The following is a 23,612-nucleotide window of genomic DNA, read 5'->3' on the forward strand; positions in this document are numbered from 1 at the left end:
TGCAGTGGGGCCACAGTAGCGCAGGTGTCGAGTGAGTCGAAGGAGGATGCGAGCGAGGAGGGGGTTTGACGTTTGCGTGTCCGGCCTTGGGGGAAACCTTCTTGACGCGCGCCCAAAACGTTAATCCAACGTCCATGACCCATGGCGTGTTTGGCTGCGCGTGTGCGTGGTTTGCTAAAAGTAACCGGCGACTTTTGCACTTTCACACTTCAGGTCATGCACATCCAAAGCCATCCATCCAAACTCCATTTCTACCTAACATCTAGCCAAAAATCCTCCCAACTAAAAGCCAAGTTTCCAATCTGTGTGTATGTGTATGTGTGTGTGTGTATGTATGTATGTATGTATGCGTGTGCGATGCAAAGGCAATGTCAAAAAGAAAAACGGACAAAAAGTCAATCTGTCCTCCTCCTCGCTTCACCATCTGAGAGCGGTGCCGGCCGAACGACGCAGGTAGCGTCGCACTTTGCTTCTCACTCACTCGATAGTCAGCCACTGCAGTCGCCGTCTCGCTCACCCAACCTTCTCCTGTTCACCTGTGGCCTGTCTCTCCTTCCTCTGCTCGGGCCTATATTACCGCCCCTCCTCTCTTCTCCACACCTCTCCCCTCGTCTTCCTCTTCTTCCTCTTCATCTGCGTATATGTCCGTCGTCTCAAGGCACACAAGGAGGCAGCGCAGACAGACATTTCAGCTGTGAGTCTACACGCCCCATCATACCTTTACATGAAGTCAGACAACTAACTGGTTTGAGCGATTGAATGGTCGAGTCATCATCGTCGTCGTCAAACGCGCCCGCTGCCGCTCAGCCAATCCCAGCACGTCAGTTAGTCAACCATCCCAGCAAGTCTTGCGAACGATGCCGAGAGTTGTGCTGGCTGGCTAGCGTGACCGGGTGGCAGGCAAGCAGGCAGGCAGGCAGGCTGGGGCACAGGCTGGGCGCAAGCGCCGTTGGGACTGCTCTGTGCCAGCCAGCCGGTACAAAGGGTCTCAAGAGACCGCCTCGGCGCGGTGGTCCAGTCGTTTCCTGTGCGGCATCCCGACGTCTCCGTGGAAAAACCATCCGGGTGGGTGATGCCGGCTACGAGACCATAGTCCGGCCCGGGAAGGGGAAACTAGTGGTAGAAGTCGTTTATCCACGGAATTCCGGCTCTTGGGCGACTCCTGAGATTGTGAATTGAAGTGTAGATGGGGTGGGATAGAATGGGGTGATGTAGGGGGGGGGGGGGGGGGGGGGGGGTTGTGGATGAAAAGAAAGGGAAGCAAGCGCAGGGACGACAGCCCATGATGCTTGATTTGGTGTTGTCCAGTCCAAGGAGTCAATTCCGGGAGTCCGTGGATGTGTGCGCGGTTGTTTGTCATTCAGTCATTACGGAAAAGAGCGTCTGTCTTCTGGTCAGTGCCATCCCCAAGGACACAAGAATTAGGACAGCCAACTTACGTCGGATGTGAAGCCTTCAGCCCATCTCAGTCAGACGAGCAACGACCTGCTTGAGTGCAGTCGCGTCGTCAATGAGCTGCTGGTGGCTATCGGCATCCTTTGGTTCCGTGAGCGAGCGCATGTGCTGATTCATAATGGCTAGCCTCTCCGCCCACTCGTTGCGGAGCCGCTCCTTTTCCTGGTCGCGCTGGCGTGCTGTGTTATTCTGCTTGAACACGGCGCCCCTGAGCCGCTTGTCCGAGATGTCGATCGAGTTGGTCGACTTGCGCTTGCGGCTGATGGGTCGCTTAGCCGCTTGTCCGCGTGGCGACCCGGGCGCGCTCTGCGCTGGCGTCGTGTAGTCGTGGACCCGCTTCATGTGGTCGTACAGGTTGTAGCGGCGCGGGAAGCCATTACCTGGGATTGCTCGCTCGCAGTCGGCGTAGGCGCAAAGGTGCGGCTTGGAGCCGTGTCCGTGCATGCCGTGAGCTTCACGCTCGTGGCGCAAAAGGCATGCAGTGGACGAGAACTCGACGTTGATGCACGAGGCAATCTTGCAGCGGAAAGGCTTCAGGTGCGAGTCAACGTACTTGTCGTAGTTGCACTTGAGCTTGGTCGGCTTGTGGGCACAGTTGGCCTGGCCTTCGTACGGGCAGTGATACATGTCATCTGCCTGTGGAGCGGCTTGGTAGAGAGGGTGGGTGCGAGCGAGCTTGACCTCAGCCTCCTCGCTTGCCCTGTTACCATTGTAGTCGCCGTCATCGCTTCCCATCTCGTCCGATGCAGCATTGGGAGCAATCATGTCGGGAGGCGTCGTCGCCAGCATGTGCTCATTCCTGACATCAAAATCAGCTCTGCGCAGGCCACCGTGCACACCACTCGGAGCATACCCAACCATGCCCACAAAGCCTGGCTCTTCTCCAAACTCGGAGCCGGCAGGGAACATAGAAAACTGAGTGCTCATGACTGTCGACGACGGGGAAAGAACGTCGGAATCGAAACGAGCCTTGGTGTCGGACACGGCCCGCTGGAGGCTGGGACGATGCATGTCGGCAGGGGCAGCAGTGGCGGGCTGCTCGAAGCGTGCTCGTCTTTGGTCGGGCATGTTGTGAGAGTCACTAATCATGCTGTCAATGCCAAAGGAGGAGTAGCTGGAGAAGATGGGCTGCGACACGGTGCGACCGTGGTACGACTGGTGGCGTGGTGCAAAAGTCGCCTCGACCGGTCCGGCGGCAAATGGCGCACTGTAGTTGGGCATCTCAGCGCTGCTCCAGCCGGCCTGGCCGTTGGGCATTTGCGCCCTCATGTTGTAGTCAGTTGGCGAGACGGACTGGCCGTGGCCAAAGTTAGCAAAGTCCGACATTCTGAAATTGCTATCTCCATTGTCGGATCCGGCGGCGGCGGGCAACATCATGTTGCCCATGTCTGGTTGGCCTACATGGAATGCTCCTCGGTTGTCCACTCCTAGGGTTGGAGAGTAAAGGTTGGATCCTTGGAATGGCTCCATGATTTGGCTTCTGGCATCCTGTGGCAATTGAAACGAGTTGTTATCTTTAACATTCTTCTTTCTGCCCGTGTCGGGCTGACTCATGTACGCGCTGTCATCCATGCTAGACGAGATGGACGCTTCGTCGTCCTTGGGGAAGTGAAGGAAATTCCGAGCCATGGTGTTGAGCTCCTCTTGGTTTCCCGCGGAGAAAAGGTCACTGCCAGAAAATGGGGTGCCCGAAACGGACTGAGTCCAAAGCGCAACGTCCACAGGGGCGGTCAAGGAAAAGTCTCCGGGCGCAGAATCGCACTCAGCAAAGTCACTGCAAGAATCAAGTCAGTACATGATTGGTTGTCAAACAAATACAACACTTGAAAGAAAACGAAATGCCAGGTCAGCGAGCCAGGAGCAAGCACGAATGGAGCCTGGCGGGTGGTCAGTTTACGTCGAGGCGGCAGGACGAGTCAAACAAACCAATGGAGTGGTGGAGCATTCGATGTGCTGATCCAGAGGAAAAAGTCAACACCACCAAGAGACTGGGTTCCGGAAGTCGGCTTGACTGCTTCAACATTGCGCAGCAAGATGGATGCAAGGAAGCCAGCCAAGTCCCAAGGTCATGGTATGAAATAGTTCCAGATGCACTGAGCAGGTTGTGACAGGCACATCACGCAAGCTTGACGGCACGAGGCAAGTTAGTTTGTGATCAAGCAAGAGTAGTGGCGCGGATTGGAGGCACCATCTGCCGAGCTGGTACGTACTAATGAGGTCTGGCGACCTTTCCAAATGTAATCCAGGGGAATGATCCATGTGGCTGTGGCCTGACAAAAACGAACAAGAGTTTCCATGGAGCGTAACAAGAAAAATCCAGGCTGGAGTCCTTTGGGAAATGATCCGCTGCGGGCGCAGGTACGCTTACACTCTCAGACGTTCATTGCATCCGAGGTTTCGATCGCGTCGACGTCTTCCGATGAACTCTACAATGTGCAGGGCGTCAATCGTGACCGTCGAGGTCTTGGTTGCTATGTTTACGAATCCTGGAAAATCCACAAACAATATTCCGGAATCCAACGGAAAAGATGATTTGTCGTAAAGTCTAGACCGCAAACTCGCGAAGGCTCCATAATCAAGTCAATTCAACATGACAACCCCGACCTGATAGCCGAAGCGCACGAAGAAGTGACTTCTGAGAGCGATGAGATACGATCCGGAACTGTTGATCCAAGTGGAGAAATTGATAAACATCCGTGGTGGCCAACAAGGAAACAATCCGGGTCCTAAATTCTGGTCCAGGGACTCCAAGGCTTCGTACCGGCTGAGACTCCATGTGGCTGCAAACCTTATTTTGGCAAGTGAAACAAAACGTCCAAACATCCAAAAAAATTTACATGCCAATAGACCGTTTAATAGAAGGAACAAAACAGAAACGAAAGGGGACCGGCTGGAAAGTACCTGGTGTGGGCTCCTCGTTCGCGGCTGCGATTTTGCATTATGAGAAGACCGGAGACCTGCTCGCTGGGGGATCCAGGGTTTCTTGAGAGCACTCTCGTTCTTCGGCAGGTGTAGCAATGATACTCGATGGAGGGAGAAGAGGTCAGCAGTGATTGCAGTTCGAAATCGAGGAATCTGCGCAAGAAGAGGAAAGACGAGAAAAGCGAGGAAGATGATATGAGAATGACGCGGGGGGTAGAAGAGTAAAAAAGGCGCTGGGGGCCGCGAGGCTGGGGGGGTCTGGAGGGCGGGCGGGAGCAAGGAAGGGTGCGTCGGTCATGCGGCGGTGGAGAAGGACGTCAAGCCAGCAGTGTGCTTTGGCAAGGATGATGCAGGAAAAAGTCGGCGGGGGCGGCGAGCGTGTTGTTAAGAATGGCCAGCGGGAGAAACCCTCACCGACCCGCCCGCAACAGACAGACGAGAGATTGCCGTACAACTCTGTCACACCAGCGCCCCGACCAATGATTGACGTGTCGCTGCGCCCTCTGAGAAAAGCAACGCTCTTCTCAAGCTGCGGCCAAGGGCGTCTCAGCTGGCGCAGGCGGGCCCTCCTGGAGCTCGCGTTGACCGTGCGTCGTTGACTCTCATGTCAATCCGCATGGACGGCCTCGTCCTCGTCTGACGCCTGCTTACCCGCTCGCCAAAATGCCAAAACAATGCGCCATGAGTTGTGACGGCTGCGAGGGGCGCGCAGCTGGCCAGTCAACCACCCGTCCTGCCCTGTGACACCGCAGCGTGCGCGCATTGCCCGTCGACGTGGCACAGCTCGACGACGTCAACCTGCTGCTTGTCAAAAAAAACAAGAACAACCTTTTTTTTTTTTTTTTTTTTCTCTTTCTCGGTTGTCCCGTGCGGTGCCCTGAACTTGGAACGGCCATCCCAGTAGCATTTGCTGCGGGAGGCGGGTACCAAGCGACTAGTGTCGAGTTCCTATCCCGGCGTGCCCGTCCGCTGTCCGATACGCAGCGCTTCGCAGCCCCCAAGGTGTTTTGACAAAAATAAAAAAAGAGCGAGCGGCAGGAGATGGTGGAAATGGTGGCTGGTCGCTGTCACACCAGGCTGTGCTCGCCATATGGCCGATCAACATGAAGAAGGATTTTGTGTCATGGGCGTCCGCACATTCGGGAGCGGTCCACTGCCTTCCCGAGCTCCGCTTTCAGGGCGGGCAGTGCCATTGTGCAGCCTTTGCGACTGTTCCTGTCGCCTTCACGTGGAATGTCGAACCAAAGGCCAGGCACCAGCGCTGCACTCCAACATCAACACGACTGCCGCGGGGCCGTTGATCCTGGCAGATGGACCACTTCCGCGAAGATGGTTTGACGCCGGGCCAACCACCACTTGTCCGTCGATGGAAACATTATCCATAGGGCTCAACCATGGACGGACAACCCTGGAAGACCAAAATCTCGACCAGCAGATCTGCCGCCGTGAGGATGGTCCTGTCGAGCTGAATCATTCAAATAAGATGAAACCATGAGCCATCCTTGCTTGCCGACAGACTTGGACCTGGAGAAGGGAAGAGGCCAAGCCGGATACTGCTCCGTGGCTGGTGGCAACTTCGCTGCCCAACGGCAGTCATCCTGGCCGAGCGCTAGACCGAAGCGTCAACAAACACAGGGGACCCTTTAGGCTGTCCCCTCTCGCTTCGGGCCTGTTTAGCAACCGCGCAAACATTGTCTCACGTTGAATGGAGCACCTTTGCGGGAGGAGGCTGGCAAAGTCCGCTGGTGGCAGCGGGACCAGCGTTTGATGAACCCGACGCGCGCCGGCCCTTAGAGCGCCGCCATGTTGCAGAGGGAACCCTGGTGTTGGCAGGCGAGCAGCGAGAAACGAGCAGAACACGGACGCTGCGCAATCAATTTGGCGGTACGAGTCGAGTCGAGACAGTTGGCGAGAGTGGCGAGCAAAGACCATGGACGAATTGCAAAACCATGGCATGGAGATGAAGACGAGACGTTGAAGACACGGCAAACTGCGGTGCTGAGGTGTAACACAGGTCGCCCGTCGACAGGTACGTCCGTCACGTGCAGTTGCGGCCCGCGTTTCCGCCGCCGAGGGACCGCGCTCCGCAGCACCTAAATCCACGGACCACCATGTCCACTCCAAACAACATCACCACCACTACACTCCAACATGGCCAGGACGCAAGCTCTCCCCGCACATCAGCCAGACGCAACTGCCATTAGCCTGGCGCGGCTGCTCGACCGCCTGGAGCGCTCGCTGCTGTCCGCCGACGCCGCCGACCCCCAGCTCCGCTCCTCGAGCCACGCACGCACCAAAGTCGGCGCTGTAGGTAAACTACCCTTTATGCGTGCCCCCGGCCACTCTCTGACGCCCGTCACAGAATCTCGAGTATGCGCGGTCGCTGTTGCTCCGTCTCGAACATGACACGGCGGCCATCAAGATTGGGTCGCGTCGCCAGGCGCAGCAGGACGACTTGCAGGCCAAGCGCGAGCTTATCAAGCGGCTGAACCAGCGCCTATACGAGCTGAACCAGCTCGAAGACGAAGATGACCAAGATAACGATGAAGATGATGTTGCTGAAGAAGAGGGAAACGACAGCGGCGCGCCCTCTGCCATGCCGCCGCCCTCCAGTAATGCAAAAGCCGATTCAACGCTGCGCTCGCGGCGCCAACAACAATCAAGCAGCGCAACGCAAGACACCGGCACATCAACATCACTCTTCACACGCACCCCTTCACAACCCGCAAACCCCGCCGACCCGCGCCTGCAAAAATCAGAAACGCTCCTCTCCCACCACCGCGCCGAGCAAGAGACGCTCACGGCCTCGCTCCTCCACATGGCGCAGTCTTTGCGCGAGTCGTCGCAGCGCTTCAGCACCTCGCTCGAAGAGGAGAAGGACGTGCTCGACCGCGCGGGCAAGGGCTTGGATCGTGGCAGCGAGGGCATGCAGGCCGCCGGCCAGCGCATGGGCACGCTGCGGCGCATGACCGAGGGCAAGGGGTGGTGGGCTCGCGTGCAGCTCTACGGCTTCATCGGCGGGTTATGGCTGGCGTGCCTGGTCGTCATGTTTGTGATGCCAAAATTGAGATTTTGAAGCTAAGGTGGTTTGGCATGCGCGTGGCGGCGCGAAGGAAGACCACCGTGGACTGCTACTGCGGGAAGGACCCGCTGGAAACCGTCACCGCAATAAGTGTAGCGCATAAGCAAAATGTCATGATAGCGTTTGACCTTGACAATCCTTTTACCGTCTATCCTTGCGTGTTTGAAATTGTACCCCATTTTAGAATACACCCCTGAGAAACAGGCTCATTTAAACCCCTAGCTGGTATCACACTCCCCTAGACCTCAAACTTAGGCGTATACTTTGCTTGCGCCGCCGCAAACGCATCCTTCTTCGCGGCCACGTCGGTCAAGAACGGGTGCCCGGGGGCGACCTTGGCGAGCTCAGCCTTCTGCTCCGAGGCATCCCTGCCTAGGACGGTGTAGAGGACGACGGTGTTGGCGAGGGCATCGGGGTTGGCAGGCTCGAGGGCCAGGGCCTGCTGGAGAGCGGCCTCGGCCTCGGGCAGCCGACCCAGGTGCAGCTCTGATACGGCTTGGCCGACGAGCGACTGGGCGGCCTGCGAGGCCGGCGCCTGGGCCAGCTCCTCGTAGACGTAGAAGGCTTGCTGGTATTTTTCGCCGCCCTATTCGAGGACAAGAGGTTGGTTCGTTAGCGCGTTCCGGATTTTGGCATCTATTTTTGTGTTTGCAGCAGTTGCCAACTCTTGCCGCCGTCGTTCGGCTCTCCGACGACGACCGGGACAGGGTTGAAGGGTGGTGGTGGTGGTGGCTGGCAGGGCAGGTCGAATAGACCAGACGGGGATGTGTTGCTGGATGTTTGACCTACCTCCCGCAATCCCACCCACGACTCGGCAATGTTGACCAGCAGGCTGTCCTGCGCCCACTTGCGTGCCTGCTGCGTCTCCTTGACTGCCAGGTCCAATCTGTTCTGCTGCAAATGTATCTGCACAATCAAAGCAACCCTGTGAGCCGTCCGAATCAGCACACACTCGACCCCTCGCCTGCTCCAATCTCGTCTGGAGTTGCACCACTTGAAAGACACTTACGCGTCCAAGCTTCCCTGATGTCTCGCAAGCAGCGCGAGCGCCTCCTCGGCCAGTCCGGAATTCGCCAGCACGCTCCCAGCCAGCAGTTGCACGCTCAAATTGTCGCCCGCCTCCCCAGCCAGCTTTTGCGCGGTTGCTACCGCCGCCTGCCCGTTCTTTCCCGCATCCTGCAGGTACAGCGCGAGCGCCTTGGCGGCCTGCAGGTCCGGCACGCGCGGCTCGGCGTCGGCTTCTTGGATGACGGTGCTGTACTGGCCCAGGGCGAGGCGCGCGCGCAGCTTGAGGATTCGTGCGGGCAGCGCGTTCGACGGCGACAGGCTGCTCGTGTCGAAGTCGATGACGGCGCCGAATTGGCCCTGGTGGAAGGCGCTGTGCATGTTGACGAGCTCTACAGTACACGGGCGCGGCGTCAGTCGATTTGCTGGCCGCGGTGCACAATGGGTAGTGGTTTGAATGCCGTACCTCCTTCAGCGGAGTAGGGATCCATGGTGTCTTGGGGATGCGTATTCGGGAGTTGAGGAAAGCTACGCGTGGGCCGATTTCAATGCTGCAATGGGCGCTTAAGGTTTGTGGGTCGCGAGTGTGTTATGTCGTGTCGAAGGAGAGGTTGTGGGGTTGAAGGTGGTTGCTGGACGGAGGTGCTCCGGAGTTTGGAACACCTTGCACTGACCGCTGCCGCTGCCGCTGCCGCTGCCGCTGCCGCTGCCGCTGCCGCTCCGCAACACCACCGCTCTCCATCCTCCGACTGCGCTCCACGAAAGTCGACATTCAGAGCTGGTATTTACTGCATGCTCGACTCGACTTTCCAGCATCAATGGTTCACCAATTCACCGACCCAGACTTCGTCTAACTGCCTGTCGCAAAGTTTCGTCCTTAACTTACTCAGTGGATTCACTCTGTCCATTATCAATTCATCAATTTCGCTCGCACCATCCTCTCATTCCGGCACACCAACCTTGAAGTCATGTTGTTCTTCGCGCTCTTCCCGTCTTCTTTCCAGCCTAAGTTTTTTTTTTTTTTATCTCTTTCCCTGTTCAGCTTGCATGTGCGTTTTACTGTGCTAGTGCGTCTCAAAGTCTACCTCTCAACCTTCATCCCCGAATAACCTTTCCACGTGCGCGCGGCCGACCCCGTTGACGGCTGCCCCTGAGCGACATCGGTCCTCGCGTTACAGGCGTATCGGCTTCATGACTCAAATTATCGCCGAGCGCGGGTTTGGTTCATGTCTGCAAGAAAGCAAAGATGTGCGAATCCGAGCAAGTCCAGCCGCATCGCCTTATCTTACTCTCTGTCAACTTCCTGGTTGCGAGCTAAGATGTTTCACCAGGTACGCGAATTCCAGAAGTAGCCCCGAACCCTCAATACTTCTCCCCACGAGTCACAGCTTCAGGTACGCGTCTTTGACAAAGTCTAAATGCTCCTTTCGCGGCGGCAGGTGAGACAAGAGGCCATTCTTTCAAGGCGGATATTGCAGAACATCGATGTCTTGCCAGGCTCTTGCTCCGCGCCCACAAAGCGTCCGGCATTTCCCTAGATTGCTCGGACCTTCCATTCCTTGGTGTGTTCATAGTTAATCCCTCTTGGCACACTCACGGTTTTCCTTGAGTTCACCGTGGAGCAAGCAAGAGCGTTCAACGCCGCGCCCTCTTGTCAGAGTTGCGCACTCGACAGTCATACGTCTTGCCTCCCCTTGATCAGTCCCGTCTCTTACGCACAGGCGCCCTCCACTGTCAATCGATCCAGCGATCCTTCCGTAACCACCTATATACACCCTCTACACTCCTCTAACATCTCTTGCTACTTCCAACTCCGGCCAACTGGACAGCGGGCTGGGCACGCTGCGAAGACGCACTGCTGGGAACTCATGCTCTATCTGTCGTCTGTGGGGAGCTACAGAGCTGGCTCGACTTTGCACTCTTCGTCGCTCCCGCGCCTTTTGACGACACATGCGCTCTCATGGCTTTCTCAGATGAGAAACTCGCGTGCAGAAGCGATTTTTTGAGGTAGAAGAGGATGGTGTTGTGCACAAATGATGGAGGAGTGATGTGAAGTGTGTAGACGGTGAGATGCGGGAGTGTAGTCTGAGTCTGACTAGATGTATGCAGGACTGGAAGAGGATGGGATGGGATGGGAAGAACTCGAGTGCTTTGTTGCAACACTGTAGAATGAGAAGCTAAGCATTTGAAGCTTGTCAGGTGAGCGAGGGAGAAGGATAGCATTTGTGAGCTGCCTCTGATAAAGGTAACTAGGAACGAGATTTGAAAATGCAGTCGTCGCTATCGTTACATACAGACCAATGTGCAAAAAATGCAGTGAACAACAAGTACAGCATCACCTCCTGACCTCAGCAAACCTCGCCGCAAACCACTCCATGGCCTGCAACTCGGCGCGAATGCCCGCCTCACCCTCCTTCGGATCCTCTAGATTGCCGCGCACCGCCCAGCCATGATGGCACCCGGGATACCACACAACCTCATGCTTCTGGCCCGCATCGAGCTGCATCTTGCGCTCCAAAATCTCGCGCGTGCGATCCACATCTTCCTTCGGGTAGCGGGCGTCAATGCCAGCAGCAGCAACGCTCGTCGGCTTCTGAATTGCCTCGATATCGTCGGGAATCTTCATGAGCGACGGGTGCGCGGCAAACGCGGCGTCGACGAGCGGCAGCTTCGCGCCGTTGACGTCGACCCGGTCTGCGGCGCGGTCGTGGGCGAGCTTGAACGCCCAGAAGCCGCCCCAGCAGAAACCCGCGATGCCGAAGGCGAGGTCGGCGTGCTCCTGGCGCAGGGCGCCGATGAAGGGGTACAGGCGCGCCCGCACGGCGTCTTCGGTGTTGGCGTAGGCGAAGGGCATCCAGTAGGCGGCGACGCGGGCCATGTGATAGGCGCGCGAGACGGCGGCGGCCAGACCGGTAGCCTCCATGGCATGAATAGACGCCAGGAGGTCAATGGGAAAGGATTTGCCTGGGAGAAGTCTTCAGTGTGACGTGTTCGCTCAGACTTTTTATTTTTAAAGAATGTTTGAGTTGGCGGACGATGACGCCGCCGCCGCCGACGCCAACGGGACGAGACGAACCGGCTTGGACTTCGGGCAGATAGACTTTGAAGGGACCCTTTTCGGCGTACGAGTCGGCCAGGATGCGCGAGTTTGGCGACGCCCAGCCGAAGACGTCGGGCAGCACGATGATGACGCCCTTGGGCGAGGTGCCCGCTGGTGGCTCGGCGATGTAGCAGTCGAGGCCGTGGACCTTTTCGACGCGGCCAGCGGGTGTGCCCGTGTGGATTTCGCCGGCGATGCAACACTGCGAGATCATGGCTGACAGAGAATTCAGGAACGGATTGAGACAGGAAAGCAGGCGCAGTTCACGTCCAGAGAGAAAGCTGCGGTCCAAGTATTTGAGACGCCGGAAGCATCGTAGCTAAGAGGCGTTAGGCCAGAAGGGAGGTTGGACGGAGTTAGCTGAATTCAGGAGGAATATATCCGTCACTCCTGAAGATGCATGTCATGGCGACGAATTGCAGACAGACAAACGAGCCGAAATCCTTTGTCGCGCCGTAGGTCTAGATGGACGGAGAGACGGAGAGACGGAGAGCGCCGTGACATGTCGAGACGAAGGAATTGAAGCGAGCGAGCGAGCGAGCCGGCCCTACGGCTGATCTCCGCTGCCCGTTCCTGCATGGCGTCAGTCGCACCAGATTCAACACCATTTTTCTACAAACCACATTGCTCTCCCCGACATCCACCACGACCACCCTCCGTCACAATGGTACCTTTGGCCATGCCGACACTTGATTTTCATTTTGGCTGACGGCTGTACCGCGACCAAGGTCCACGCCGAGTCCTCGACCTTTGCGCGCGGCATCACCAAGGCGCAAGCCTATGCCCAAGTGCTCGAGCAAGCCGCCGCGCTGATGGACGGCCAGAGGAACTGGGTACGTCGAGGCTGAAGCCATGTCAACACATTCCCGGGACAACTGCGCTCATACGGACTCAAGGTTTGGTATGTCGACGACACCGCAAATCAGCCCATCACCTACAGCAAACTGACGGCGCGCGCGCCCACAGCAACCTCTCCAACCTAGCCTCGCTCCTCTACCACGCCTACCGCTCGCTGCCCGCGCCCTCGAGCGCCGTCAACTGGTGCGGCTTCTACGTGCTCGACGCGTCGGCCGCCGCGCGCGACCAACTCATCCTCGGTCCCTTCCAGGGCCACGTCGCGTGCCAGACGATCAAGTTTGGCCGCGGCGTGTGCGGCACCGCCGCCGCGACCAAGGCGACCCAGGTGGTCCGCGACGTCGAGCAGTTCCCCGGCCACATTGCGTGCGATGGCGCCAGCAAGAGCGAGATTGTGGTGCCCATCGTCCAGGGCGAGCAGTGCGTCGCCATTATCGATGTGGATTGTGCTGAGCTGGGTGGGTTCGACGACGAGGATCAAAAGTATTTGGAGCAGGTTGCGAAGCTGATTGCTGAGGGATGCGACTTTTAGAATTGGCGAGATCAGGTGGGATTCGCATAGTTGTTGATGCTGCTGAAGAGAGTCTAATCCGTAGCATCCACCCCCCGTAACTAAGGTACAGAAGCGCTTCGCACATTGCGAACAAAATGTCTTCCAAACAAATTGATACATATCAACGGGCCCACAACACATTGGTCCCAAATCAACACCACTCCCCATCATCCCTCCTTCCCCACAAAGACAAGATACAGAGCCTCATTCACCTCCCGACCAACCTCCACAACGCGAACCCGAGCAGCCAAACCCCCCCCCGAAGTTGAACCCAAACACCACCACTATGGGCGCGTCGAAACACCAACCAACCAACCCCACATCACAACCAGGAAACCTCACCCACCGCAGAGTCCGTCCCGGATAGCAGCAGGAACCGAACCGAACCCGAATCCGAAGCCGAAGCCGAAGTTTCCTCATCAGACGGCCAACGAGGAAACGGAAGCCCGTCAAGTCACAACTTCAAACGTCTGCGCGGAAATAGGATGGGTTAGTCAAATCCCACTCCCGCTGCCTTTTAGCTTTCGCGCTTTGCAGGCTGAGGGCGAAACATGCCACTTTCGTCGTTGGCGAGGTTCCTGCGAGGTTGCTGCTTTGGCGAGGCGAGTCAGCCGTTTTGCCGAGCGTGGGTAGGATATCGCATGGATCTGAGATGCGAGTTGCTGGTGACTTCCGCAAGGCAGAGCGTGTGTCGGCGGCGTCAATACGCTTGCTTGCTTCACGTCAGTCATCTGAAGCGCGACAAGTTCTCCGTCCTCTACGTTCTCTATCAGTCTTCTCCCCTCTTTCGCATATGCTCTGCGGTTTCGAATCTCAGTTCTATTTCCTTCTTCAGCGTTGCGAATCGCTCAGCTCCTTGTCCAATCTCTCTGCAGGCAGATAATGGTTGTGGTTTCGCCCCCTTGTTCGCCTTCTCCCTTCTACTCTTCCTCCCCGACGCCCGTCTTTCAACGCCACATGCACACTTCAGAGCCTTAGAGACTTGCACTATTCGATGTTCCTGTCCTGTTAGTCGCTTGTGGCAAGCACGCTTGCTCCTCGTACAGTACAGTCGACTAGCTGCCTTGATGTAGCCGTGTCTCGCACTTACCCAAATGTCCAGAATTCCCTCTCAGAAGCCACTCCAACAGACGAAGCGCGGCTGCCATTCGTCCAAACACCTCTCTCTTAACCAGAGGCACCAGCTGGTCTGGCGGTAGGAGGCGCTGTGGCTCACATTCAGTCAGCGCGAAGCAGACACACCACTGGTCTGGCATCTGCCAATCGACGATCCTGGAATGAAGAGTCTATTCAATAGAATCCTCTCAATTCCGTCCGTCATCTTGTATCCATCCGGCAGGCAGCGAAATGCGCGAGCAAGAACAGATGAAAGCCGCAGCCAGAAAGTGCATTTTCTCCAAAACGGAAGCTCCTCCTCGTCATTATCGCCGTCAGACTTACCACACAAGACCTGACTGAAAGAGTGAGAACGAAGACGTCGCGGACGAGGGCACCACCCCCACAAATCCGCCCCGGCCGATTGTCCTGCACGCTTTCGGAGACAGGCGCGGTGTATCCAAATAAGCCTCGGGTCAAGACGTGCATACACGCGGCATTCGAGAATTTGGACGTTCCATCATTGCGCGCGTTGGAACCAGACGGGTGGCGTGGGCGATGACCCATCCGCTGTCCCTCTGCTTTTTGTCATGTCGACTAGCACACAAACAAAGCACTTCTCCTTCCTTTGCCATCATCCATGTTGGACTGGACTGGACTGGACCGGAAGAGCAGTCAACAGCGGGGCAGAAGCGGTACATGCAACCCGCAACTCACGCCGCCCAAGCGATGACTACTAGCGATGAGAGTGAGGCCGCGGCAGAAGCGAGCGATGGAGAGGGGGGAAAACCGAGAACACCACACCACGCCACCACCACTACCACCAATCTCATCCATCCCCACGACTCAACTCTAGCAGTAGCTCGAGCTCCACCATGGCCTGGAATCGTCTCTGACAGCGGCCAGGGAACTACCTACCTACCTACCACGTGGCCGCAATGTCCACCAGTCCAAGACGCGGTAATCGACAGCCGCAATGGTGCTGCTGAGTCGTAGCGCATCGCATCGTATCGCATCGCATCGCATCGCATCGCATCGCATCACGGACGCGGTGGCTGACTCGTGGCGCAGCGCGGCGGTGGAGCATGGGGTTTGGAATGGAGTGGAGGTGAGGTGAGGTGTTGGGATGAGAGAGAGAGAGAGAGAGAGAGGTAACTCACCGCGTTGAGGCTGACTGACTGACTGACTGACTGACTGCGCACAGAGCCGCTTCCACAGAGCCAGCACATGATCCATTCGCACATCCAATTCACATGTACAGATAGACAGATAGGTGAGTGAGGTCAATAGGGTACCACCGCAGCAACCCGTGCCCAAACCCCCCATACCCACCCAAATCAGTCAATTAGTTCCCCCCCCCCCCTCGCGTAATCGCCACGAGTCGTGAACGCGGCGCTGATCGACGCCGGGCGGACGGACGGACGGACGGAGAGGCGAGTCAGGATGCTTGCTTGCCTACCTGGACGGACGAGGCGAGGCGATGGGAACGATGTGACGGAGCGGGATTTATGCCGCTGCCGCTGTGCTGCGATGGAATGGTGGGTGGTGTGGCGTGGTGATGGCGGGCGGATGCGGCCGATGAGGAAGGTCATAGTTGTGAAGGTAGTAGATACGTGGGTAGGTAGGTAGGTAAGGAGGGTTTTTGGAAGTGATGGATGTGCTGTTTGCTTGTATGGCATCTTTTCTGGGAGTCGATCAGGTGCGGATGTTAGAGTGAGGTACTGGTGGACAATGAATGAATGTATGAGTAGATGGATTACTGCAGCCATGCCACGAGGTATCTTCTTTTTCTGCTTCTCTCCATCTCCTTCTTCCTGTCTCGTCACCTCTCCGCGTCGTTTGTTTTCCCCACGCCCTGTCGTTACTCCACCGTGACAGGCTCTACACTGTTCTGTACATTAGAGGGACACGAAACAAACATCCGTGTCTCTGTCGGCTAAACAAAAGGAACAACTAAAACGCCATGTGCGCCAGACTCACAGCAGATGCTGATGATGCATATGCAACCAACCAACCAACCAACCACTCCCAAATCAACAACTCGTCAGGTATCGCTCTCGCAAAACGCGAAAATAAAGAGAAAAAGGAGATTTGTTGACCGCCGACAAGCGGAGGAGGATGAGGAGGAGGGAATCGCCGAGGGAGATGATGATGATGATGATGCTGAAAAAGCCGCCGCCGCCGCCCACTTCAGTTGCTCGCATTACGTGCCGTCGTATCATCGTCACTGATGGTAGTAGTGATTTTGCAGTCGTCGTCGTCGTCGTTTACCGCAGCCGCCGCAGTCTCGGCCGCAATGACCCGACTGCGGCTCTGTAATTGCTACACCAAGCTCTCGTCCGACGAGCTGGTTTGCAACCGCGACGACTTGCGGCCATGTCTCCTGCCGCTGCCGTGATGGTACTGCGACGAGCCCAGCGTCCCGTCTCCGCCTCCTGAGCCTCCTCCGCCATGCTGTGTCTCTTCGTCCGACCGGTTGAGGCTCATGCTGGGTCGCAGCGAAAAGTCGTGTGAGTTGCCGCTCTCGAGGTCCACTTCGGCTTCGGCGATGCGCGTGATTTGCACGCTCTTGCTGACGTGGATGTCGCCGCCTGTGATGACGACGTGGTCGTCGGACCCCTTGTCCGACTCGTCGCTGCCGTTGCTGCGCCAGCCGACGCCGCTCTTTTTCGACGTGCCAGGTCCCGTCACGATGGTTGCGGTGGCGGCGTAGTCGGGCCGCAGGTTGTTGAGCGTGTGCCCGTCGTCCTGCGAGCGAAGGTACCCGGTGCGGTTTTTAGACGAGCCGAGCGCGTTGCCCGTGCTCCAGTTGGATGCGCTCCTGGTGGTTGCTCGGGGTGTCGAGAGTCCGGTGCGGTGCAAAACGTGCTGGAGGAGAGGTCGGAGTGTTGCGATGCATGCGGCCGTCATGCCGATTCCTGGTTCAATCGTACTCCAAATGGCAATGTCGGTCGACTCGTCTAGTCCTAGTTAGTACTTCCACTCCCGCATGGGACCATGGACGTACAAAGAAACTCGTGCTTTGCTGCAAAGCCCCTGATGTACGGCATGCGGACTAGGGTCGCGGTACTACCAATGGCAGCAAAAGCCAAAATGCAGACCACGACAACCTTTGTCCTCATGTTCATCTGGAGATCCCAGACGACGAATCCTGGAAGAATGCCTAAAAGGTTTCAGCAAAGGCAAGGTATACTTCCACAAGGGTGTCTGTACCGAATATCCAATCGGAAATGGATCCAAGCGCCGCGGCGGCGTAGGCGATTCCGATGATGGCCTTGGGGTCCATACAATTTTCGTTGTTTGGCCTGATGGTCCAGAACGTCTCTATTGGGTTGCATTGAAAAATGAAGACGAAAAAGTAGCCAAAACTGAGGACAAGGACGGCGGCATTCATAATGTAGATGATAATGACATGATTTCTTTTGACCGCGATACGCAAAAGAAACAGGCCCTATCGATCACAGTATAAGACTTTTGCCTCAAGGCTTGGGGCGCAAGGGCGCGGGCGGGCATGCTTACAACTGCAACCTTGAGCATGGCCAAGGCGAGGGTGTAAAAGAGTTCGCAAAACCACCAGTAGCTGCTTGGCTGTCAGCGAGAGTGGAATGAAACAAGATTCGCAGTGGACCAACCGCAAGGCTTTCACAATGGCGTCCTTTTCGAGGTCATCGTCGTGTCTGCCAGTACCGTAGACGACTCCGCCATCCTGGCATATCAGGTAGCCAGTATACAAGAGCAGAGCCGACAGCATGGCCCAGTCGTCAATGCCCCATGACTTGATCAGATAAGCTCGCGTGTAGACTCGCAGGGACATGGCGATCCATGTCATGGCAAAGAAGACTATGTTGATGGCCAGCACCTGTTGGCTGCGGTCCGACATGGCCGTTGTCGACGGGCGCGGCAGCGGGATGAAGAGGAGGGGTATTCAGAGCTCGTTGACATCCGTCGACATGCCAAGGCTAGCGAAGGCTGCAGTGTAAATATCTTTGTGTGATGTTCGTCGGTCGCGGTGGCTCAGGAGGTAAAATTGGGCTCGGAGACTGCAAGACCAACAAGACTTGAAGAAAGGGAGTGGAGACCAGGCTCCGCGCCGCCGCTAGGATGAAACGCAGGAATCTCCAATCGCTTATCCCAAGTCCCGCCCGGCAGAACGTTGCAAATTGCCTAGTTCGAGGTCCTTTTTGGTGGGAGCTTTGGTGACCCTGCGCAGGCGGCTTGGGCATCCGCAGCAGATTGTAACTGGCCGTTTGGCGCTCTCTTGCCAATATCAGGCCCGAAAAAGGAGAGCTTTCCGAGGAAATCGGGCGTACTGCGGTCGTCGGAGAGCTGTTGATTGCGCTGCCGATGCGAAAGCGTACGTCAACGGTTTGAAATCCTTCTTGTCGTAGCGAAGCTGCTGGAAGGCGGGACTTGACACTGTGATTTTGCTCGCCATAAATGAAATCTGATACAAATGTATGGTTGTTGAAGACTCCGGACGAGAGCTCACCACCCTATTTCCTGATCGCCTGTGCATGGGTAGCTCCACGTGTACTTCAAAGGGTTAAGGACAGGGGACATGGCACGTTTTTTTGGATCTTTATGCAGGTTCCGAGTGACGTTTCCATGCATTTGGTTCCTGCATGTTGGAAAGCTCCGTTAGCAGGCGCTTCTAGAATAAGTGCCGAAGCAAGTCGAGCAGTACGTGATGCTCACCAGATCTACGGACTTGCCGGCCTGTCCAACCACCCTGGTCCATGTCGAGCTTCCACGAGCCGGGGAACTTGTTCCTCTTTTCCACAACCTTGAACGCTTGCACATTGCGTTGGATCAGTGTGATCATGACCACAAGAGGACGCTGGAGAATCTTTTGGTGCGAGATACGGCCCGTTTACAGCCGCAAAGAGCTTCGGTCCAGGGTTCTACGAGTCAGGCTGTGGTCGGGAGACGCACGGAGTGCTTCCTACACGAGCAGTTCCCGAGCGAAGGCCCGTGAACGCTCGGCAAGGCGAACTGAGAAACTGGGATCTTCGCTGTTGGATGACGGATGAGGGCCGGTCCGAATCGAGGAGCCTCATTGTGGCAACGGACGGGCGGAATTGCTGCGAGAACATTGAAAAAACTGCGATGCTGCACGCCGACGATGCCGAAAGCTTGATAAAGGGGCAATCAAAGTCCACATGCTTCGTTAGGAGGCTTGCTGTTGCAGAAAGTCGCCTCATGCCAAGTTTGCCATGGCGGAGATCTCTGGCATGCGTAATAATGCTCGTCAGACTCATGGGTTCTACAAGACACGCGCGTTCAAGTTGCCATACCATTCCGCGGTCAGCTGCTCTGTACTTCGATGAGCTGACAATGCTGTTAGCTCTCAATGGCCCCCATTCTTCAGCGTTAGCCAAGGCGCAAGACAGGACGGGATTCGGTCCATGCAGAAATCATTCAAAGCATTGGTATTCGCTGCAAGCCAGACTGTTGTAGCGGATCGTCAACGGCGATCCTTATACCCGGCCAAACGCAGCAGGCTGGGGCGGAGATGGATCCTCGTGGCTCACCAATCATAGCTTGAGGGTTAATGTCAAGCAGAGACGGTGCTTTCGGATTTCGTCCATCGCACTGTTGAGGGCCGAAAAGATCATGCATCCGATATGATCTGCGTGGCCCCGTGGTGACAAGGACCCTGATGAAGCACAGTGTATGGCGGTGGCTTGTCCCCCTCGACCGGCAGAGCCAGAGCGATTGTTGCTTGGTCAGAAGGGTACGTGGTTTGGTGGCCCGTGCCGATAGTGTCGTACGCGAAAATTAGGCCATTCACTCCGCCCAGAACCCACGCTTCGTCATCACCATGCGGCAAGGATAGGTGTGCCAGTCCAGAGGTGAAGTAGACAAATCTACTTTTGTGAGACAATGCCACCTCTGGATAGAGTGGTGGTTGGTAAGGTGCTGCGTACTGTGGTGCTGGCGCATTGTGGATGCCGCCGTCAAAGCGTGCTGGTATCACGGTGTACTGGTTGGTTATAGACAGATTGAATGCATAAAGCATGGAACCGGATATTCCCGGGGTGGACGGAGTGGATAACGGCGTGGTGAAGTTCCAGCATTCCAGCGCAGAATTTTTTCGGGCGTTTGTGACGAGACTGGTCACGGTCAAGTAGCTGCTATTCTGAACAGCCACAATGCCAGAAGATGGCCGAAACGAGAACAGCGAGGGAGCGCGAGAAAAGCATTCTGTTGGTTGCAAGTTCCTTGAGGGCGTTCCGAAAATGATCGCAGTGGACGTGGGCGTGAGACAATGGCAGCACAAGTACTTATGGCGGCCACTGCTGTGCCGCATCATGGGACAACTTTTCTAGCTGCATTAGAGTGACAAACAGATGAATGAGGCCAAAAAGAAGGCAGACATACACGTGAAGCGAAGATCAGAAAGGTGTACGTAGGGGAGAAGACGCGGCATGGATGATTAGTAATCAGCCCGGTCCATCCGGCGTCGGCGCCCTACGTCATTGCAGAGTTTCGGGCGCGTACTCCGTATAATGCCATTTCGACGTTGCCATTGCCTCACAGGAGAATCCAAATACATCCCAAGTGCAATTATAAAGGCACCAATGTTTTCCAGCCCTCTACATTTCCACGTTACTACCCGACAGCAGAAACCAACGCAACCTCGACACTAAAACAATACAATCCAAAAACTACCTTCGCGACGCGACAACCACAACCACCACAACCACCACAACCATGGCTCTCGCCGGCTCCGTCCAATCGCGCAGCCTTCCCATCACGCAAATCCCGCTCTCGAGCATCCTGCGACCCATCCCACCCGTCATCGACAGCGCCAAAGTCGACTCGATGCAGCAGACGCTGCGGGGCGAAACCTGCACCTACGTGCCCGAGCCCGCCCCGGAGAAGATCGAGCCGGGCAAGCTGCCGCCCATCGATGTCCTGCACTACCACTCCAAGGCGCAAAACAAGGACTACTACTTTGCCTTTGGCGGCTGCCATCGCTTGCAGGCGTACGACAAGGGTGGCGTCGACATGGTCGATGTGCGCGTCCTCAAGGTTACGAAGCCCATGTTGAAGGTGTATTTGGGTGGTAGTGTGGATAGGATTGTTGGCGAGGAGAACTGAGGAGGACTTGGGAGTTTTTGGTGCGCTATTCCTGCGATCCAGGGCGGCAGGAAGCTAACACTCGCGTAGGACGCCGGCCATTCTCATGGCGAACACATTGTACAGCAACACATAGACGCGATACCCACGATTCATAGCAATCTATCTTTTGGTCTCTTGGTCAACTAGACCTGAAATATACATACTTCACAAATATTTTACAAGAGCAAAAACACTCTCTGAACTGCTTGCAATGGTCTATTTTGGTGTCCAATTCGAAGATGCCTGTTCAGCCAGCATGGCCACTCACAATCCTCTGTACCGGACTCTATTTCTTGTGCATCTCTTCTCTCATCTGCTGCTTCATTTTCGTCACAGTTCCGCTGCCGTTGTAGGCCATGCTCGTGTAAATCATGGCTACACTGGCACCGGCGTTCAGCAGCTTGAGGGCTTGCTCACCGTTGGACACGCCACCCGTCGCCCAGATCTCCTTGGGCTCATGAGAAAAGGGGTTCCTCTCTATGACGGTCGAAGTCTTCGACGTGGCCTTGACAACCGGTGCAGACTCTGCAAGGTCGTCGGAGTTGGACGATGGCGGGTCAGAAGCATCAGGAAGGCTTAGTTGTCCCTTTGACGCCTCATCCGCAGTCTCCGCCTGAGCTGGCTCCTTTGCTTCTTCCAAAGGCAGACGCGGTCCCTTGTCGAGCGTCTTTCTGTACCTACCCACCAGCGACAGAGTGCGGTCAAACATTTGCGGACCAGAGTATCCGCCAGTCTCTAGCATCGTGTCTTGCTCCTTGGCTGGAAGAATGTAGCCTCGTGGCAGAGGGTCGGGCCTCTTCTTCGTAGTGTTGCCTACAATGACACCGTCCACGCCGCTTTCCCAGACGGCGTCGCAGATGCCAGACACTTGTTCATCGCTATCCTCATCAGGGCTGACCTTGACCATGACGGCAGGTTTCGTTTTGCGATCGGCATTCTTAGCCGAGCCGACGACTCCGCTGAGGATTCTGGTCAGGGGCTCGACGCGCTGAAGGGTGCGCAGGCCCGGAGTGTTGGGGCTGGAAACATTGACGACAATCACATCTGCGTACTTGGCTAAGCGGTCGACGCAGTAGACGTAGTCGTTCTTGACGGCCTCAATGTCACCATCAGGCGTAGCCTTGTTTTTTGCCACCTGGTTCACTCCGGATCAGCACCCTCCGTGGCGCGGTATCCCGATTTTGCACCTACCTGCACGCAAAGGATTTTGCCTGGGACCAGACTTCCAGGGGGAACACCAGCTGCACCATCCAGGACCAGCTTTTCAGCATCAGGGCCCATTCCAAAGCCCAATTGGTATGCAAATTCGCGCACGCGCTGGCGCAACCTTTGGGCTACACTGTCCGCGCCCTCGGAGTTGAGACCGTACCGGTTGATGATGGCATTCTGTGAAGGGATACGAAAGACGCGAGGCTTCGGGTTTCCTTCTTGAGGCTGAGGAGTGATGCCACCAACTTCCACAACCGCAGGTCCCAGCGCAAAGAGCGCGTCTGGGATCTCGGCGTTCTTGTCGAGCCCAGCAGAGATACCAATGGGGTTGTCAAGATTGTGTCCGTAGACCGTGATCGTTAGGTCGCCAGCAGCGTCGGGGTCGCCACGTTCCCGGGGGTGGAGGCCAAACCGATGCAGAGTCCCAAGCGTAGCGACGGTGACTTTGTGCGCCTTTTCTGCATCGGGGAAAAGAGTGCGAATCAATGGGGTAACGACATATTGGTGGAAGCTCGCGCGCGTGTCCGTGGCATAGAGGTATCCGATTCCACCGACAATGACGAAAGTGGTCCCAAGGAAAAGGTTTCTGAGGCGTCTGGAATATGAGCGAGCTCCACTGGCAGCTCCAGCAGCTCCGGCGGCGGATTCTTTGGCAGTCTCTTTGACCGTCTCCTTCGCAGTCTCCTTAGCGGCCTCACCTTTCGATGCGGCTTCAGAAGCGGCCTCGGAAGCTGCTTTGGACGCGCTGTCGGCGGAAGTCGAGGAGAAGCGGGAGGATGCGGTCGAGGGACGGGAGCGAGAGATTGGGAGAGGCCTTTGGTGAGCGAACTGCTGGAACACGGAGGGGCGCAAAGATGCCCAGCGCACTGCGTGCTTTTGCAGCACGTTTGCGCGGATTGACATGACTGGAGTTGTTCGTAGACGTCGTTGAGAATCCACGCGCAAGGGCGTCATCCGAGGATTAGGTAAGCGGCCCTCCATCATTCAGTCTGCTTCCTCCCACCGACCGACCCGAACATATTCACCTTCCACCTGCAAATACGCTCTGGCTACCACTACCACCAATACAGTCCATGGCATCGAATTGTCCCTATTGAATTCAAATTGCCAAAGAAGATGTTCAACTTCGACCTTTGAGACCTCGCTACGCTAGAGACAGCCTTCGTAGTCCAAGTTGCCGTTTTCCCTGTTGGAATGCGTTGGACAAGATG

The 23,612-nt window shown here is 56.5% G+C and overlaps 12 protein-coding genes across 12 annotated transcripts; 5 read left to right on the forward strand and 7 right to left on the reverse strand.

Moving 5' to 3' along the window:
* The first annotated feature begins 208 nt into the window (after positions 1-208).
* On the forward strand, positions 209-1,218 carry IWZ02DRAFT_459815 (uncharacterized protein). Its single transcript, XM_066768109.1, has one exon. It carries the CDS (start codon positions 217-219, stop codon positions 757-759), a length of 543 nt encoding a protein of 180 aa, XP_066619530.1. The 5' UTR covers positions 209-216; the 3' UTR covers positions 760-1,218.
* Positions 1,219-1,231: 13 nt separating this feature from the next.
* Positions 1,232-4,804, reverse strand: IWZ02DRAFT_459821 (uncharacterized protein). Its single transcript, XM_066768110.1, has 4 exons — positions 4,357-4,804; positions 2,309-3,229; positions 1,440-2,254; positions 1,232-1,383 (listed from the first exon to the last, which is right to left on the reverse strand). The coding sequence occupies exons 1-3, from the start codon at positions 4,392-4,394 to the stop codon at positions 1,456-1,458; spliced, it is 1,758 nt and encodes a 585-aa protein (XP_066619531.1). The 5' UTR covers positions 4,395-4,804; the 3' UTR covers positions 1,232-1,383; positions 1,440-1,455.
* Positions 4,805-6,528: 1,724 nt separating this feature from the next.
* IWZ02DRAFT_425000 (uncharacterized protein) lies at positions 6,529-7,583 on the forward strand (the record flags this gene model as incomplete). The annotated part of the gene is made up of 2 exons (XM_066765889.1): positions 6,529-6,684; positions 6,740-7,583. 2 exons carry the CDS (start codon positions 6,529-6,531, stop codon positions 7,451-7,453), a joined length of 870 nt encoding a protein of 289 aa, XP_066619532.1. The 3' UTR covers positions 7,454-7,583.
* On the reverse strand, positions 7,521-9,144 carry IWZ02DRAFT_65546 (coatomer epsilon subunit-domain-containing protein). Its single transcript, XM_066771019.1, has 4 exons — positions 8,931-9,144; positions 8,469-8,856; positions 8,249-8,384; positions 7,521-8,045 (listed from the first exon to the last, which is right to left on the reverse strand). Exons 1-4 carry the CDS (start codon positions 8,953-8,955, stop codon positions 7,698-7,700), a joined length of 897 nt encoding a protein of 298 aa, XP_066619533.1. The 5' UTR covers positions 8,956-9,144; the 3' UTR covers positions 7,521-7,697.
* Positions 9,145-10,799: 1,655 nt separating this feature from the next.
* On the reverse strand, positions 10,800-12,072 carry IWZ02DRAFT_507570 (dienelactone hydrolase; the record flags this gene model as incomplete). Its single annotated transcript, XM_066770423.1, has 2 exons — positions 11,541-12,072; positions 10,800-11,428 (listed from the first exon to the last, which is right to left on the reverse strand). Exons 1-2 carry the CDS (start codon positions 11,776-11,778, stop codon positions 10,800-10,802), a joined length of 867 nt encoding a protein of 288 aa, XP_066619534.1. The 5' UTR covers positions 11,779-12,072.
* Positions 12,073-12,228: 156 nt separating this feature from the next.
* IWZ02DRAFT_435833 (GAF domain-like protein) lies at positions 12,229-12,951 on the forward strand (the record flags this gene model as incomplete). The annotated part of the gene is made up of 3 exons (XM_066766479.1): positions 12,229-12,231; positions 12,293-12,397; positions 12,505-12,951. 3 exons carry the CDS (start codon positions 12,229-12,231, stop codon positions 12,949-12,951), a joined length of 555 nt encoding a protein of 184 aa, XP_066619535.1.
* A 382-nt stretch (positions 12,952-13,333) lies between these two features.
* On the forward strand, positions 13,334-14,398 carry IWZ02DRAFT_65631 (uncharacterized protein). Its single transcript, XM_066771020.1, has 2 exons — positions 13,334-14,017; positions 14,075-14,398. Exons 1-2 carry the CDS (start codon positions 13,524-13,526, stop codon positions 14,169-14,171), a joined length of 591 nt encoding a protein of 196 aa, XP_066619536.1. The 5' UTR covers positions 13,334-13,523; the 3' UTR covers positions 14,172-14,398.
* A 622-nt stretch (positions 14,399-15,020) lies between these two features.
* On the reverse strand, positions 15,021-16,169 carry IWZ02DRAFT_459841 (uncharacterized protein; the record flags this gene model as incomplete). The annotated part of the gene is made up of 2 exons (XM_066768111.1): positions 15,272-16,169; positions 15,021-15,218 (listed from the first exon to the last, which is right to left on the reverse strand). A coding segment is annotated over exon 1 (424 nt), but the record flags the coding sequence as incomplete, so codon positions are not given.
* A 766-nt stretch (positions 16,170-16,935) lies between these two features.
* Positions 16,936-17,947, reverse strand: IWZ02DRAFT_383336 (uncharacterized protein; the record flags this gene model as incomplete). The annotated part of the gene is made up of 5 exons (XM_066765270.1): positions 16,936-17,027; positions 17,075-17,230; positions 17,281-17,518; positions 17,587-17,647; positions 17,700-17,947. Coding segments are annotated over 5 exons (795 nt in total), but the record flags the coding sequence as incomplete, so codon positions are not given.
* Positions 17,948-19,678: 1,731 nt separating this feature from the next.
* Positions 19,679-20,270, reverse strand: IWZ02DRAFT_471403 (uncharacterized protein; the record flags this gene model as incomplete). The annotated part of the gene is made up of 3 exons (XM_066768873.1): positions 19,679-19,934; positions 19,995-20,206; positions 20,241-20,270. 3 exons carry the CDS (start codon positions 20,268-20,270, stop codon positions 19,679-19,681), a joined length of 498 nt encoding a protein of 165 aa, XP_066619539.1.
* Positions 20,271-20,781: 511 nt separating this feature from the next.
* On the forward strand, positions 20,782-21,171 carry IWZ02DRAFT_383630 (ParB/Sulfiredoxin; the record flags this gene model as incomplete). Its single annotated transcript, XM_066765288.1, has 1 exon — positions 20,782-21,171. One exon carries the CDS (start codon positions 20,782-20,784, stop codon positions 21,169-21,171), a length of 390 nt encoding a protein of 129 aa, XP_066619540.1.
* A 307-nt stretch (positions 21,172-21,478) lies between these two features.
* Positions 21,479-23,304, reverse strand: IWZ02DRAFT_383829 (orotate reductase; the record flags this gene model as incomplete). The annotated part of the gene is made up of 3 exons (XM_066765297.1): positions 21,479-21,646; positions 21,707-22,327; positions 22,384-23,304. 3 exons carry the CDS (start codon positions 23,302-23,304, stop codon positions 21,479-21,481), a joined length of 1,710 nt encoding a protein of 569 aa, XP_066619541.1.
* Positions 23,305-23,612: the final 308 nt, after the last annotated feature.

Source organism: Phyllosticta citriasiana, assembly GCF_038021145.1.
Source record: "Phyllosticta citriasiana strain CBS 120426 chromosome Unknown IWZ02scaffold_13, whole genome shotgun sequence".
In the NCBI taxonomy this organism is placed as follows: Eukaryota; Fungi; Ascomycota; class Dothideomycetes; order Botryosphaeriales; family Phyllostictaceae; genus Phyllosticta; species Phyllosticta citriasiana.

What these genes read in the sequence shown, in the direction of transcription:
- IWZ02DRAFT_459815 (XM_066768109.1), top strand. Translation starts at nt 217, where the DNA reads ATGCACATCCAAAGCCATCCATCCAAACTCCATTTCTACCTAACATCT.
- IWZ02DRAFT_459821 (XM_066768110.1), bottom strand. Translation starts at nt 4,394, where the DNA reads ATGCAAAATCGCAGCCGCGAACGAGGAGCCCACACCAG. An exon ending in GAACGAGGAGCCCACACCAG is followed by an intron (nt 3,230 to 4,356) that starts GTACTTTCCAGC and finishes TGATTCTTGCAG; the next exon opens with TGACTTTGCTGAGTGCGATT. An exon ending in GGCTTTGTGGGCATGGTTGG is followed by an intron (nt 2,255 to 2,308) that starts GTATGCTCCGAG and finishes TTTTGATGTCAG; the next exon opens with GAATGAGCACATGCTGGCGA.
- IWZ02DRAFT_65546 (XM_066771019.1), bottom strand. Translation starts at nt 8,955, where the DNA reads ATGGATCCCTACTCCGCTGAAGGAG. An exon ending in TCCCTACTCCGCTGAAGGAG is followed by an intron (nt 8,857 to 8,930) that starts GTACGGCATTCA and finishes CGTGTACTGTAG; the next exon opens with AGCTCGTCAACATGCACAGC. An exon ending in CATCAGGGAAGCTTGGACGC is followed by an intron (nt 8,385 to 8,468) that starts GTAAGTGTCTTT and finishes GACGGCTCACAG; the next exon opens with GGTTGCTTTGATTGTGCAGA.
- IWZ02DRAFT_65631 (XM_066771020.1), top strand. Translation starts at nt 13,524, where the DNA reads ATGCCACTTTCGTCGTTGGCGAGGTTCCTGCGAGGTTGCTGCTTTGGC. An exon ending in GCACGCTTGCTCCTCGTACA is followed by an intron (nt 14,018 to 14,074) that starts GTACAGTCGACT and finishes CCAAATGTCCAG; the next exon opens with AATTCCCTCTCAGAAGCCAC.